Source organism: Limulus polyphemus, unplaced genomic scaffold (assembly GCF_000517525.1).
Source record: "Limulus polyphemus unplaced genomic scaffold, Limulus_polyphemus-2.1.2 Scaffold1865, whole genome shotgun sequence".
In the NCBI taxonomy this organism is placed as follows: Eukaryota; Metazoa; Arthropoda; class Merostomata; order Xiphosura; family Limulidae; genus Limulus; species Limulus polyphemus.
Genome location: NW_013667475.1, coordinates 68,859 through 85,231, shown reverse-complemented (window position 1 = coordinate 85,231; position 16,373 = coordinate 68,859). Strand labels below are relative to the sequence as shown.

The window sequence follows — 16,373 nt, the reverse complement described above, 5'->3', positions numbered from 1 at the left end:
AGACAACATTTCCATCCAAAATAAACGCACATTTCGGAGTATAACAATAACCTCTTCTTTGTCCTGTATTAAAACACAATTTAGTACCCTATTTTTTTATTAAGTTGCAACATTTCCATCCAAAATAAAGCACATTTCGGAGTATAACAATAACCTCTTCTTTGTCCTGTATAAAACACAATTTAGACCTATTTTTTATTAAGTTGCAACATTTCCATCCAAAATAAAGCACAGTTCGGAGTATAACAATAACCTCTTCTTTGTCCTGAATAAAACACAATTTAGACCTATTTTTTATTAAGTTGCAACATTTCCATCCAAAATAAAGCACATTTCGGAGTATAACAATAACCTCTTCTTTGTCCTGTATAAAACACAATTTAGACCTATTTTTTATTAAGTTGCAATAAAAAATACAAGTGAAATAGTAAACATTTAAATTGCTATAATGTCATTTGTTATTAATTAAAAAGTTATCCAGAAACAACATATAGCCTATTCTTTGAGTACAAAGAAGTACATATCTGTACACTCCAACAGAAGATAAAAAATCCACCTGCAGCTAGAACCCTTAGGTATATTAATGTTAGAGATGAGGATACATAGAAAATGTGACACTAGGTACTCAGTGCGAAAAATACCTAAGAATTTTGGTCCTGCTTGAGAAATAAAGATAAACAAACTTACATTAAATTGATCACAAATATTAATCTTTTAAGTTAATCCATCGTTTTCATATATATTTCTTCTATTCAAATCCGTAGACTTGTTAGCCTTTTTTTTTTTACTACTCAATACAACTGTTTCAACCTCATCTTTCTTACGCTGGCCAGACACCCATGAATATAACTGCAGTGTTGTCATACATTCTACATTTTCTTAAATTCTCAAATTAAAAGTTTATGACCAAGTTGTAAATAGAGACCTGTTTAGGGTCAGGTAATTAAAAACCCAACATGTATCTGGGTTTTTTGGGTAACTGTGCCAACCTATAAGTGAACTAACAGCATACTGTGATAAACAATAAACTTAGTGTTCTATTCCCTTAAGTCTTTATGAAATAGGCTCTACAAGAGCAACCAACTGTCTTGTAATATTTGTGATAAGTGTGCAAAAACAGAATTCTAAAAGCAACTTACTGTACAGAAATATACTAAATGTTTTTGTAAACAAAGTAGTTTAATGACTTGCAAGAAATACAAAAATCTTGTTAATAACTAAACTTAAAGTCAATGAAAGAAAAATTAACTTCTAATCCACTACAATTATCCAAGCAATCAACACAGTGTTCACTGTTAGTGAATGCATTCATCTGTGGTCCCAATAGCATCCCACAAGGTTTAGGCTAACTTATAAATAGTTCTAGGTTTGTCATAAATCTCTATACTAAGCTAAAAATACAAAATAATCCTCATTGTGTCTGTGTACATAACAAATGAAAAATAAACACAAACATTTCAATCAATATTTAGAAAAATTAGAATAAACAAAAGAATACAATGCAACTTATTTACAATAAATAAACTACTCATTTGCTTCAGAGTGCAGCAAAAATGAATGATTATTAAGATAAAAATAAGAATAATAACAAACTCATGCAATATCTAGTAAAATATTAATACTGTAATTAATAATAAAATTAAATGTTTCAAAATAAGGACAATTTACTAAATATATGAGCTATGTCTAATACATTAACTGTTCTCTATGCACATGCTGAATTTACAGAATAGGCAGCCAGAAATAATGGATAAAATTAAAACCTAAAATAATAAAACTGGCTGAAATATATATATATAAGCAATAGTAAGTTAGAAGAATATTAAAAGTAATAATTAGACTTTAAACAAAGAAGTAACAATAGTACTAAATATGACAACTAAAATAATTAAAACTAATATAACTAAACTATTGATGCAATGCATATTACGTAAGGAATTCTTATATAGCTTGCATTAACTTTATATAGTGGATGATTAAAATAACAAAGGTTGCCAAAAAAAAGGTGTTCATTATAATCTTAAAAAAATAATTTAAGAAATTAAATTGTATATGAAAGTTTTGAAAAGTATTCAATAAATTATTAACCTCATAATCGATAGTAACATAGTAATAAGATTAACGAGTTTACTGCAAATCTGAATAAATCTGGTATTCACAATGTGGTTGGAGAAACCTTGTGTGAAAAATTAGAGTAAGTTTATGAACTTTGACCATAAAGTCCTATAATATTGAACAAACTGTATCTAACAACCTGTGAGTAGTAAACATTGTAACATAGCTTGTTTGGTGTACTTGTATTCAGAAATAGAAACTTTATAGCCCTGAAAATAAGACTTTCTATTTTATTGAAAATTTATAAATACATATATATATTGATTAACAATGCTTACATTTAAAGCCACATAATGTTTTGTTTTTTTTAATTATTGTATTTACTGGTGTCAAGAAAACTTGTATATTTCAGTAAAAGACAAGCAACATATTCACAAACACAACTAATATTAGTCTTTCTTACAAAGATTACTTAAAAATTAAAATTCTAGTTCATATAAACAAATAGGTTTACTAACACAAAGCATTAATTTATCAGAATTCTTAAAATATTATGAAATTACTAATGAAAGACTTCTTAATGTTATCAATAGAAAGATTAAAGCAAATATTACTAAATTATAAAATGTTTACTGTTTTTGTTTTTAATTTTCTTTTTAAGTTCGATTGAATTACTGATGCTAATGAAGAGATTAATACATGCTCTTTCTTTGATGAGAATATAATATTTGCTTATTTCAGAATAATCAATCAAAGCTGAATAAATTTAAAATATTATTAAGTGTAACATAAAATCTTTAACACTGTTTCAAAGATGGTAAAGTGTAATAATTCAATCAATGTACACATATAGAGCAAGCCAAATCTTTCAAAAGTAATGCATAAAGTACCATCGTAAACCACTAAGTTCATTTCAAACAATCATGAAGTACTCAAAAAAAAGTGTAATTATACTAATAACTTTACACAAAAATCATGCAAATTACAAGCATCTACAGATGATGAATGTATACTTTATAGATTTACCTTCCTCCAACATTGTAAATATTGTAGTCCACTACCAGGTCTTTTCCCTCTACAAGAAATCGATTTAGTATTCGTTTGTGAACTAAGAGACGAGCCACTGTTTCATCTTCTCCACTGCTAACCCCACAAGCAGCAACAAGTAAAACAACAGCACACAAATATCTGAAGAACTGGAGAAAAATTATTTTAAAAAATAACATTTATTAGTTGGCATACTTCCCTAAGTAAATAAAAAAACAACACTATTTACCATTAAAAGAACAACCTTCTCAATAGTGTTTGGACACTGAAGATATGAAGCTAAGGGGGGTTGGCCAGACTGTGTTCCTGTTGCACAAAACAGTAGAAATGTTTTACATTCAAGGAAGCAGCACACTTAGCCACTTAACGGCATCAAATAAGCTTTGTTGAGCCTTCCTCAATCATCTCTATCAACAGAACTTGTGAAAATATCTTTACAGAGTTGAGGAACCAGTTCTTATATTGTGCAACTTGTTCAGCCATTACTGTGTTGTGTAAAATTTTGGATAGGGGTATGGGTTTTACTCCATCATGCCCTAGAAACTAGTACAAATTTAAGCATATTGGTGAACAATTCAGAATTAAAAAAAAAAAAAGTACCAGAAAAGCTAAATCTAGGAATCAATCCACCAAAAATGTCTTCCTGGCTTGCAGACTGGGTCTTAAGTATAGTGCTGGCATATCTATATAATTTTTGACCCATTTAAAAACTGAACTTATAGTTAAATAAATACAAAGTATTTTAAATTCTAGTTTTAATTGATTATTGTCAAAATGTATAAATATAGTCATCTAAAAATACACAAAATGTTATTCAACAAAGAGTTAACCTAATAAAAATTATGATTTTATTGGTGTAGAAGGTGATCAAGAAATGAATAAAAATAACCAAAAACAAATAAAATAATAATTGACTCTTACGAAGAAGTCGCCTTATAAGTTATATAGTGCCCAAGGCAGAACTTAACTTCTTAAGTTCAACTGTTTGATTACAGAGTATGCAAGCTTTACAAGAATAGTGTTATGTGTGAATTACGATTATAACAGATAAATGTACTGTATAGTATTACTATAAGCAATTAGAATTGAATAAAAACACTATAAACCGAGCGCTTTCGAAAGGTGAACCTTTCTTATTCAGGGTGAAACTGGAAATGTTGCTATTAGTAATTGGTATATCCATCGGCGACCACATGGATGCAGCAATTCGTGGCGCCACGCCGTTGAACTTGTTGAAGTATTACGGTTAGGTTTTTAATTTTCAAGTTTAAAAGGTAGCACGCTTAAACAAATACACAATGTGCACATGCAGTAAGAAATAGTAATCAATAACTTCATTACCATTATTTTACATTAAATAATTAAATGTTTTATAAATAAAAATATCGGGCAAACTAACCATGCTCACGTCTACGTGGCTGACACAAGCTTAAAGAGAACGAAAATGGTGATAGAGGGCACCAACTACAAGAAATTACTTTAAAATTAAATATTTAAGTAAAAGCCTAGTGCTGAAGTTACTACTTAATTAAACACCAAAAGACGGCGAGCTATTGGAAACCAAAAAGCCTAAAAATTGCTATAGAACTAGATTTAATTGCAAATTTTTTTTTGGATTTTTGTGCCTCTGATTTTGAAGCCGCAATGGACAAATTAAAAAGTATCTGAAAAAAAGAAAGAATAAAAAACACATCCACAGTTAATGAGATTTTCACACAGTGGCACGACGGTATGTCGGCGGACTTACACCACTTGAAACCAAATTTCGATACCTATGGTGGGGAGAGCACAGATAGCCCATTGTGTAGCTTTGTGCTTAGCTACACACAAAAACAAACTTTGGATCTATTGATAACTTGAGAAGCTTAAGTTGCCTAAAAAATGGTAAACCTTATGTTTTAAATACGTTTTCCATAAGTCAATAATTTTATTTGTTCAAAGGGTGTTTGAACTAGATTTCATTATATGTTTTACTCGTATATATTATTAGAAGAATTGTAGTCAGCCGAAAGCATTATTATTTTATTTAATTATAACGTTTTGTGTGGATTATTATATAAATTATTATTCAGATATTCATCATATATCTAGATAGATATTTAAATATATATATATGTGTTTAAGGGTATACATGTTTGTATAAACATATTTAAACATGCAAGACATTCATTGACAATAGCATTTTTAAGATTATTTAATTAAACTTCAGTTTCAATCAATAAAAAAGTTGTAATAATTCTTATTCTGTTTCTGACGTTACTGATTCTGTACTCATTAAACATAAAGATATGTTCTAAACTAGTTATAGAAGGGTAAAATTAGTAGATGTTTTACATAGCTAGAAGTTCAAAATGATGAAGAAAAGTTTTGTTTGAGATGTAACATAAAATAAATAACTATAGAAAACAATTATCCAAAATCTGAAAAACCACAACTTAATTTTATGTCAAACAATAAAATCAGCATAGCTTCATCAAAATAAACCGTAAAATTTATAAATGTAAATTCAAAATAATAACAATAATGACAGAGAAGAATGTTTAAATAAAAAATAAGAAGTAAAATATACTTTTTAAATTATTGTTTAAGATATTTCGGATAACTTATCAAACATTACAGGGTTAGTGTGACGCTAAGGCGTATTTTTGAATCATTTTCTAAAAGCTGGTAGATGGCAGTAAATTACCTGACACAAGGTCAACCATTAACCTATTTGAGAACAAAACATTAAACCTTATATAAATATATACAGGTTATATTATATAGAGGACAACGAATCAAATATATAAATATCGTATTAGAAACAACAATTAGCTTGGAGAACACTTTTCGAATGATTTGAGTAGTAATACTCGACACCATGTTATTATTCGATGACGAGGAAACCACTTTGAGACTAATAAGGCTTGGAATGGGTAATGAAGAAAAACTTTAATACAAGTTTAACATAACAACAAATATACAACGTTTCGACAAGGTATGACAATTATATTAAAGTTTTTCTTCATTACCCATTCAAGCCGTCTCCAAGCATTACGATGTTATTATGTTTCTTCAATCAACCAAAAGTATTTTACCACTTGATCGCTGTATGTTACTGAACAAAAAGTATTTAATAAAATTTTTAGAACTTCAATTAGCTCTCTCGACAGGTTTGATGAAATTAATGTTTTAAAAAGGCGAAATTATGTCACATTATACAATAAAAACAAACAATGCATCCAAAAATGTGAAGAACGTCAAATGGGTAAATTATTTTTCAGCATATAAATAAACATGTTATATCTCTCAAAAATTAATATCTAAATGTATAGTCTTCAATGATTATTGAATTGTACTTTATTCCCTGCCATGAATTTCAAGACTGTTTACTTCAACATCATGTCACAAAGTGTATTAAATACTTTTCTAGTACAGGTATCCGAGTTTTTGATTAAACTTTAAAGTGCAAGCACATTATCAAATAAAATAGTTTTTCATGTTGAATTATACATTCTAATAACGAAAAAGGAAAGGATTGGATTTTTGTTGTTGTTGTTAACGTACGTGGCTTATTTTTTCCCCAAAATCAGCCTCACTGTCGTGGTACGCACAAAAAGTTAAGGAATTGACGATTATTAAAAATGGTTATAAAACTTCACTCTTTGCTAAAGCTCAAAATATAACTGGTCTAATCCTTATCCACTTGTTAGCGTGCAAATACTATTCTTATAAGCCATTTTTCAAAATAAATTATTCTACATGGTGCTTTCGTAAAGTAACTCCCTACTCCATTTCAAATGTTTCAAAACTCCGCGTTATCTTTTGGTCAAGATCGTAATTATTAATGAAAATATTCTTTATATTCATCAATGAAGAGAATATGGGTAATTTCTTTTTAAGTAATTTGAAACGTGCTCCAGTTATGTATGAAAATAGGCTTCTACTCTTTAAATAATTTAGAGAGTGTACCTATACTTTTCTGAACCAGTAACAGTGTGCAAAAAGTTGCCTCTTTTTTGAATTGTTGTCTCGGTCATTATTTACCAATCCATACATCTAAATGAAAATTTTAACGGAAGATTAAGTCAAAGTTGTGTTCCTAATCAGACCTGTGGTAGAGATAATTCTGGTCTTTAAAGAAACCAATCCTATAAGATTACTTACTAATATAATGTGTTTCAAAACGAAGAGCAAATAAATTTAATGTTTTAGGCTATTAACTAAAATGCTTTAATACATAAGATGGATATATAATGTCGTTTATTGAAGAAAAGAGGCACAATTCTTTTTCTTGAAAAATATTTATTTAAATTTGCCATAGGAAAATTGAAATATTTTATGTATATAACAAATTATAACACACTAAACATGACTTAATGATTGAAGCTAAGACAAATAAATAACACAAAATAATTGAAAAATATTATTCTACAATTAATTATAAAACATTTATACAGCAAGATTAATTAATTAATCAACTTCTTCAATAGTGGGTCCTCCGCTTCCACCACCTCCAGGAGCTGCTCCACCACCATGAGGCATGCCTCCTTCTGGCATTCCACCAGACTGATATAACTTTGTAATGATTGGATTACACACTCCTTCCAACTCTTTCTGCTTGTGCTCAAATTCCTCTTTTTCTGCCAACTGAATATAGGGAAAATTTATTTTTGGCATCGTTATTCAAAATTGTAATTTTTAAACATTTTAAAGCATCTACAACTTAAATGAACATTATCATGTGGAATATTGTATATAAACTAAATTACAATATTAGGAAATGGAAAATGAAATTATAATACTGTATAATGTTTGAATTGCTTTGAGACAAATTCTCAATTTGTGAAAAATTACTAAAAATTGATGTTTAAGATTTATAAATTAAGAGTAAGATACAACAGTTAACAACTAGATATGAAAGTGATTGAACATTAATGCCTGTTTAGAAGTTACTAATAAGCATGTATTGAAGAGTTCCATTTCTGGAAATAGGATTCAGAACAATATTTTAATATTATACACGTGTTTTAATTACATTAAGGCATCAAGCCTTTTACTAACCTGATTACTGTCTAGCCATTTGATAGTCTCCTGAATTTTATCCAAGATTTTCTTCTTTTCATCTTCAGTGATTTTGTCTTTCAATTTCTCATCCTCTATTGTCGATTTCATGTTGAAAGCATAACTTTCTACGTTATTCTTTGCCTGAATTCTAGATTTTTGTTTTTCATCCTCTTCTCTGTAATTCTCAGCTTCCTTCACCATCTTCTCAATTTCTTCCTTGGAAAGGCGACCCTTATCATTGGTGATAGTAATCTTATTTTCCTTCCCGGTGCTCTTGTCTACAGCAGAGACATTCATGATGCCATTAGCGTCTATATCAAATGTGACCTCAATCTGTGGGACTCCACGAGGAGCAGGAGGAATACCACCCAACTCAAATTTTCCTAGTAGGTTATTGTCCTTAGTCATGGCACGTTCACCCTCGTACACTTGAATAAGCACCCCAGGCTGGTTATCTGAATATGTTGTAAATGTCTGGGTCTGCCTAGTAGGAATTGTAGTGTTCCGTTTTATTAGGGTGGTCATGACACCTCCAGCAGTCTCAATTCCCAGGGACAGAGGCGTGACATCAAGCAGTAGCAAGTCTTGGACCTGCTCAGACTTATCACCACTCAAGATTGCAGCCTGCACGGCAGCACCATATGCAACAGCCTCGTCGGGATTAATACTCTTGTTGAGATCTTTTCCATTGAAAAGATCCTGAAGAAGCTTTTGGATTTTTGGAATTCGGGTTGAACCACCAACAAGCACAATCTCGTGAACTTGAGCTTTATCCATTTTTGCATCTCTTAAGGCTTTTTCTACTGGGTCAAGGGTGCCCCGGAAGAGGTCAGAGTTCAACTCTTCAAAACGAGCTCGGGTGATGGTGGAATAGAAGTCAATGCCCTCGAATAACGAATCAATCTCGATACTGTAAATAAACATGGAAGAAATTTAATACATCTATTCATTTTTTTTTTTGTTGTTGTTGTTTATTTATTTTTATCATTAATGCATATTAAAAGTGGACATTCACACGTTAAGTTGACAGTATTCTACAAAATCTTATTGTAGAAAGTTTTACTGGCATATACAATAAATAAAATTATTTCAATGTAAAGATGAAGTTAACTTCATTTTGTAAAACTAAAACTTAACAACTTCTTGTATAATGTAGATAGATGAACGTGATTATTATTTTTAATATCAAAATTCAGCCAAGTAAAGCCTATTCAGAACTTATTACTTGTCCCCCTCATTTTGTTAGGTTTTAACTATAACACCCCCACATATCCACGGTAAACTAAAAAGCAGAATGGGTGTTTAACTGAAATGTTACAGATCTATCTACCTGGCTTGGGTACTAGAAGACAATGTTCGTTTTGCCCGCTCACATGCAGTTCTCAACCTTCGTAAGGCCCGTTTATTTACAGTAAGGTCTTTCTTGTGTTTCCTCTTGAATTCTTGGACAAAGTGGTTGACCATACGGTTATCAAAGTCCTCTCCGCCCAAGTGAGTGTCTCCAGCAGTTGATTTCACTTCAAAAATTCCGTCCTCAATAGTCAAAATGGAAACATCGAAGGTCCCTCCCCCGAGGTCAAAGATCAAGACGTTTCTTTCTCCAGTGCCCTGACAAGTAACAAGAACAACTTTTGTAACTCTTATGTAACTAAGAAAATAAGAAATAAAACGTTCAGAATTAAGTTCTTACTTGTACGTGTTTGCAGACGAAGTTTTGAAAAACTTGTTCTGTTTAAACATAACGAGAAAGTTATGATAAATACAGCAGTCGTTCCTGCCTAATTTTACAGCATTTAAAACTAAATATTAATTTGTTCGACAAATGCGTCATTTTCCTAATATAAACGTAGGTAAAGCATGGTACAGTTTTATACCTTCTTGTCTAGACCATAGGCTATGGCTGCAGCCGTTGGTTCATTGATTATTCGAAGTACGTTTAACCCAGAAATGGTTCCAGCATCCTTAGTGGCCTGCCGCTGGGAGTCATTGAAGTATGCAGGTACAGTGATGACGGCATTTGATATGTTCTTTCCCAAGTAAGCTTCAGCTATTTCCTTCATTTTAGTCAAAACCATAGAAGAAATTTCTTCTGGAAAGAAGTATTTTGTTTCTCCCTTATATTCCACTTTTATCTTTGGTTTACCTGCTTCGCTGATTACTTCAAATGGCCAGTGTTTCATGTCCTGTGCAACTGTAGGGTCATCCCATTTTCTGCCAATGAGACGTTTGGCGTCTGAAGAAAAGGCATTGATAACATTATATTACAACTTCTAAATAAAATAGTAAACAACTATTGCTACTACAAAATCGTCAACAGAAAAATCTAATTATCAACAAGTAAAACCAGTGAGAATACTCGAAAGATATTAATTCTAAGTACTATTTTATGTATATAGGAGTTTTGAGACTAGTTTTAGATATATTAAATTCTGAGCAAAAATATTAATCTATCAAATAAATTCTTAACATATTTAAGTCCATAGGTTTATGTAACAATAAATGGTAAAGACAGTTTCCCCATGTTCGTACATGGAATAGTTGAATTTAATAAACAAGTTTCTACGTCGTTAACGTTTCACATAGTTTGACACTTACCGAATACGGTGTTGTTTGGATTCATTGCAACCTGGTTTTTGGCTGCGTCACCAATCAGTCTTTCAGTGTCTGTAAAGGCAACATAACTAGGAGTTGTACGATTACCCTGATCATTAGCAATTATTTCAACCTTCCCGTGCTGGAAAACTCCTACACAGGAGTAGGTGGTCCCCAGGTCAATACCTATCGCTGTAGATTTGGCCATTGTCCTATAGAAACAAGTAATGAAACCGTTATTCGAATAAAAATTCGGTGTTTATTTAGTAATAAAAAACTAATTCAATTTATCAAACTTAATAAAAAACGTTTCAGATATTTATACTGTAAAATGAAAACGGGAGAAAAACAATATTATCGAAACGTTGCAATTCATCTTATCCTCAAATTCACTTACTTGAACTTACTAAAAACTTTGTTCAATTAATTCTTTCTAGATTCTTATTTCTACTCAAAGAAAAATAGCCATTTTGTTTAAAGACAATTACGTAATCGTCAAGTAAAATGAAAATATACAAATTTATAAAAAACAATACTTACTTTTTACTGAGAATTCAAAATGTACAGTTCGCCGAAGTAGTAATCTTTTATCACTCTCAGTGCTTTTCACTTAACTAGACAACATGTAAGCTAAACCGCCAGCGCGTCAAGCTTATATCTGCAACCGGCAACGGATGTGACGCATATTCGAGAAAGTTCAGTATCAGACTAGAGCTACGATGTCATAAATTCATGGATTGTTCCAGAATAGACGGGGAGGGGGATTTCCTTGTTAGAAGTAGTGTAGTTGCTAAGTCGTGGTTCGTCATGTTCTATTTTAATATAGCTAGAACATTCTTCAAGTACCTATACATATTTAGCGATTACTATTACTTTTAATTTTGGCTAGCAGTTTATAAATTATAATGAAGTTGTTTATTAATAATATCAGTAAAAACTAATATTACGCTTAACTAGTGAGTGAAATAATTAAAATGTAACTGGCAAAAGTAAGTACTATAAGCATAACTTAAGTTATTAAATGGAAACTTAATTTATAAGTTTGTAATTTAGTTTAACGCTAACTACGTATTGAAGTAAAAAGTTTTAACATATCGTGTTTTTCATAAATTTCTTATAAATGGATAAAATTAAAAATATAGCGTACAAACCATCGTGAGTAATTAAGTAAATCGTCGATAGGATGTATTACTATTAGTATTACGTCTAATTACATGTATTTTATTAGTTTATTTTGGCAAGCTTTATTTTGAAATAGACGTGTCACATACCAAGTCTGTTAGCTATCTTTTATTAATTATTTATTCATTACGTATTAAACTTTTAAAGACTATTTCGATCAAGACCTACTTTTATTAAAACGTATATTAAAATATTTGGGCATTTTTTTTTATTTTAAGATTTATGTTAGTTTTAAAAGTAAGGGGTTTTATATTATATTTAGATGATGTTTTACGATTGATTTTTATCACTTTTTTGTGTATTTGAATATTATGCACCTTTTTATTTTCTAAATAAATTCTAATTTTTCAGAACTTTAGCTTATTAATCACTTAGTCAAGTAACACTGGCCTAACATAATATTAATAGTAAATTTCACGCACTAAAACATTTACCCATGATTTGTGGCTGAAAATATACTAACATTAGTAACAATGGATTTAAGTCCTAAATGTTACAAAGGACAAAAAGCATACAACAAGAAGTCTTCAGTCATGTTTTTAACTGTGGTTTTCTAGGCTAATGCAAATATAATATTCCTTAAATCAGTAAATTACTAAATGTGAAATTTATTTAGTAGTTATGAAAAACAAATCTTGGGTTAAAGTGAAGGAGAAAGCTCCTGACCATAAGTATAATGGGATATGTCTTAAATTTAAAACACAAAGTAAGAAGCTACTGTATTGGAAAGTGATAAGTTTCTGTTGTAAAGAACTTTACTGATGGAGAACCATTCTATATGAAATAATGAACTATGAGGTTGAGTTGTTGTATTGGAATCTGTTATTTGGGAAAAAAAGTGTTAATATTGGAGTTGACTTAACAACATTCACTGTAATTTAGAAAGGTGCAACTTGGTCTGCTAATTTACTAGAGTTCCTGCATCTTATCAAATAAGAAAACCTTCAGACATGTTGCCTTGACTTTTGGAGAGTAAATAATGGTTGAAATTAGTGCATAATGGCCAGTTCTGTAATTGGATATGTATGATTAATATGTCTTCTTAGACCCTTGTAAATAATTTAAAATTTATTTATTTGTATTTTTATAAACTATACTGAGAACAATATAGGCTATAGAATTACATTTGTGTATGACATAATACTGGAGATGAAATATGATACTGTGGTGGAAAATCCAAGTGAAACTGAATTAATCTGAAAGTTATGCTAATGGATATGCTTGCTGGATAACCACCTAAGATATTGATTACAAAATAATCCTCAACTTCTTTCTAACTGAGCTAGTATAAAATGAAATAAGACTGGACACCAAGTGTACAAATGAACAATCTTAATAAAGATACTAAAATCCAGTGTTTGTACTTGCTGTTAATTACATGTCATGATCACCTATGAAACTTCTATGTTCAGTAGTTTAACATATAAAAGTCATTTAACTTAGTTTAAAGTTATGTTTGGTAGTCAACATGGTTGCACAATAAATAAGAAAATCTTGTCTTACTGATCTTCTGACATTTTTTGAAGAGGTTGCTTGTTATATAGATGAGGGTATGAGTGTGAATTTGGTGTATGTGGATTTATTTTCATAAAGCATTTGACAAGGTTCCACATAACAAGCTTGTTAAAAAAATTGAATATTTAGAGGTGTGGAGGATAGGTTGGATCATTGGATAGAAAAATGACTAGATGGAAGAAAACAGAGGGTTGTTTTAAATGGAGTTTGGTCAAACTGGATTAATGTCACAAGTAGACTACCTCGGCTCATTGTTGGGACATTTACATTTTGGTTTCCAGCAATGACATGGATGAAGGAATGGTTGATAAATTATTTAAATTTGTTGATGATATTAAAGTTTGAGTGTTGCTGATTGTGAGGAGTGTGTTGCTACTTTACAAAAGAATTTGGACTGGTGAATTGGGCAAATAAATGGCAATTGGCTTTTAATTATTATTATAATTTTAGGTAATGTATGTTTGATATCGTAATTTGAATTATAATTTTAATGAGGATAACCTTAACAGAAATATGGAAGAAAAGAATCTTAGTGTTTTGATTGATCAGTCTTAAGTTATTCAAGCAGTGTAATGTTTTTAATGGAGGATAAATAGGATTTTAGGTTGTATCTATAGAAATATTAAATACAAGTCTAAAGAGGTTATAATTTCATTGTGTAAATTGCTGGTTAGGCTGCATTTGGAGTATTGTGCTCAACCTTGAGTTTCTTACCTAAGGAAAGACATTGAATTATCAGAAAGTATCCAGAGGAGGGTTACTAGGATGACACATAGGACAGGTTAAGATCTTTGAAATTGTTTCTCTTGAAAAAAAGAAAAGTTAGAGGATATCTAATTAAGGTGTTTAAGATTGTTAAGGGAATTGGTGGTGTTGATGCATTATCTTTTTTCATACTGAATGGTAGGGCTAGGGGACGAATATAAATTTTTATAGTGAGGAAGTCATCTGTAGCTAAGTCGGCTAGTTTTCTAGCAGAGTGTTTGGCCTTTGGAATCGGTTGGCTTTGGAAGTGGTGGATATAGTAAATTAATCCTTTTTCTGCCTAATTCGGATATATCCAAATATATATTTATACCCATTGACTGCGAAATTTGGATTTACCTGATGGCTACCAAAAAAGTTTCCCTCTACTACAACATGCGGGAATATCCCCTGTACTTGAAACAATCACCAAACCTGCATGCATGCTGCTATCTGTGTTCTACGCCATGACACCTGGATGTCTATATGCCTCTTTACAAAATTGCTAACTTTGCAGGAATACATCTAGAATCTATATATCCTGGATATTGTTATCTAAATAATTTGTTTTATATTTTATAATGATTTTGGCCTCTTATTAACATAGTTTTAACTATATTTATGCCATTTACTGGAGAACACTTTTCTTCTAATTTTCGTCTATTTTTTGTTTGAATCATTATTTTTCACTATCCAGTTTGATTTTCAAGGAATATTACAGTCAGGTATAGAAAACATAGAATCTTTCAATATTGAAAAATTAATACAAAGGATTAAATTCATACTTATATTTTTGGGGGATAATTGACACTTTTTGGGAATCAGCCTGAAAATTAATTGTGCAGTAAAAGGGTTAAAAGAATATATTCGAATGATAAGGGTTGGCTTTGAGTTGTTTTATTTTAATTTAGTAGATGGGACGTCCTAAAGAAAGCAATAAGCTCCTTGTTCTTAAATTTTATTTTACACGTGCAGCAGGGACAGATATCTTATTTTAGGCTCATGCCGATGGAGTATTGTGTTAACTCTTTCTTGCCCCTGAAAATGTGTACCATGTAGACATGTCAACCCTTGAATAAAGAAAAATGTAACAAAAATATCGTTAAACAAAAAAATATATGATCTTAAGCCTTTTATTTTGATATGAAATATAACAGATCACAAAGAAAAACCCTATAATACAAATAATACATAATTTAAAAAAAATCCTATAACAAATAATACATAACACAAAAGAAACTTTTAAACAGAAACACATCAAATACCAAGAATAATTCCTTTAACACTGAAGTACATAAAAATATAAAAATAAACCCTTTACCACTTAAATGTTGAAGTACATCAAAATATAAAAATACACCCTTTACCATTGAAATACATCAAAGTATAAACATAAACCTTTTAACAAAGAAATACATCAAAATACAAAATTGAACCCTTTACCACTGAAGTACATCAAAATATAAAATTAAATCCTTTAACACTGAAGTACATCAAAATATAAAATTAAATCCTTTAACACTGAAGTACATCAAAATATAAAACTAAATCCTTTAACACAGAAGTACATCAAAATATAAAACTAAATCCTTTAACACAGAAGTATATAAAAATATAAAATTAAGCCCTTTAACACAGAAGTACATAAAAATATAAAAAATAAGCCCTTTACTACTTAAATTCATCAAAATTCAAAAATAAATCTTTATTACACTGAAGTGCATCAAAATACAAAAATAAAATAGGCCTGATGCAAGCACTTGCATATAAAACCTTTTCAACAGTGAAACATTTAAGCAAATGCAGAATAAACCCTTAATTCTAGAGAATTACACGTAAAACACTTTATTATTAACATACGCTGACCATAATACACTAGAGATTTGTTTGTTTGTTGTGAATTACAAAGCCAAACAGTAGGCTGTCTGTGCTCTGCTCATCACAGGTATTGATCCCAATTTTTAGGGTTTTAAGCTTGCAGACTTACCTCTGAGCCACTGGAGAATATACTAAAGATTAAAAGGAGATCACATTTCAACACTCAATGAAATATCAAAATGCAAGCTCTTAAACAAAGAATAAACCATAATTGTACAGTTATAATTTAAAACATTGTACACATACAAAAAAAATCTCAATATACAAAGCAACATCCCAAACAATCTAAATCAGCAAAAAAAATAATAAAAACC

General features: G+C 30.2%; 2 protein-coding genes across 2 annotated transcripts in view; both read right to left on the bottom strand.

The window, feature by feature from the left end:
* Nucleotides 1-4,603, bottom strand: part of LOC106465198 (translocon-associated protein subunit beta-like) — a 12,510-nt gene extending 7,907 nt beyond the window's left edge. Inside the window, exons 1-2 of the mRNA XM_013925400.2 lie at nucleotides 4,502-4,603; nucleotides 3,082-3,251 (exon numbers count right to left, since the gene is read on the bottom strand). Of these exons, the coding sequence (XP_013780854.1) occupies nucleotides 3,082-3,251; nucleotides 4,502-4,504 (173 nt within the window). The 5' untranslated portion in view covers nucleotides 4,505-4,603. The remainder of the gene's footprint in view (nucleotides 1-3,081; nucleotides 3,252-4,501) is intronic.
* Nucleotides 4,604-7,364: 2,761 nt separating this feature from the next.
* Nucleotides 7,365-11,416, bottom strand: LOC106465194 (heat shock 70 kDa protein cognate 4-like). The gene is made up of 6 exons (XM_013925396.2): nucleotides 11,281-11,416; nucleotides 10,744-10,952; nucleotides 10,023-10,381; nucleotides 9,479-9,756; nucleotides 8,146-9,058; nucleotides 7,365-7,731 (listed from the first exon to the last, which is right to left on the bottom strand). Exons 2-6 carry the CDS (start codon nucleotides 10,946-10,948, stop codon nucleotides 7,555-7,557), a joined length of 1,932 nt encoding a protein of 643 aa, XP_013780850.1. The 5' UTR covers nucleotides 10,949-10,952; nucleotides 11,281-11,416; the 3' UTR covers nucleotides 7,365-7,554.
* Nucleotides 11,417-16,373: the final 4,957 nt, after the last annotated feature.

Excerpts from the sequence above, each read along its gene's own strand:
- LOC106465194 (XM_013925396.2), bottom strand. The coding sequence starts at position 10,948 with ATGGCCAAATCTACAGCGATAGGTATTGACCTGGGGACCACCTACTCC. Across the intron at positions 9,757-10,022 it reads CCTATGGTCTAGACAAGAAG|GGCACTGGAGAAAGAAACGT; the intron begins GTATAAAACTGT and ends GTTACTTGTCAG. Across the intron at positions 7,732-8,145 it reads AATGGCTAGACAGTAATCAG|TTGGCAGAAAAAGAGGAATT; the intron begins GTTAGTAAAAGG and ends CCCTATATTCAG.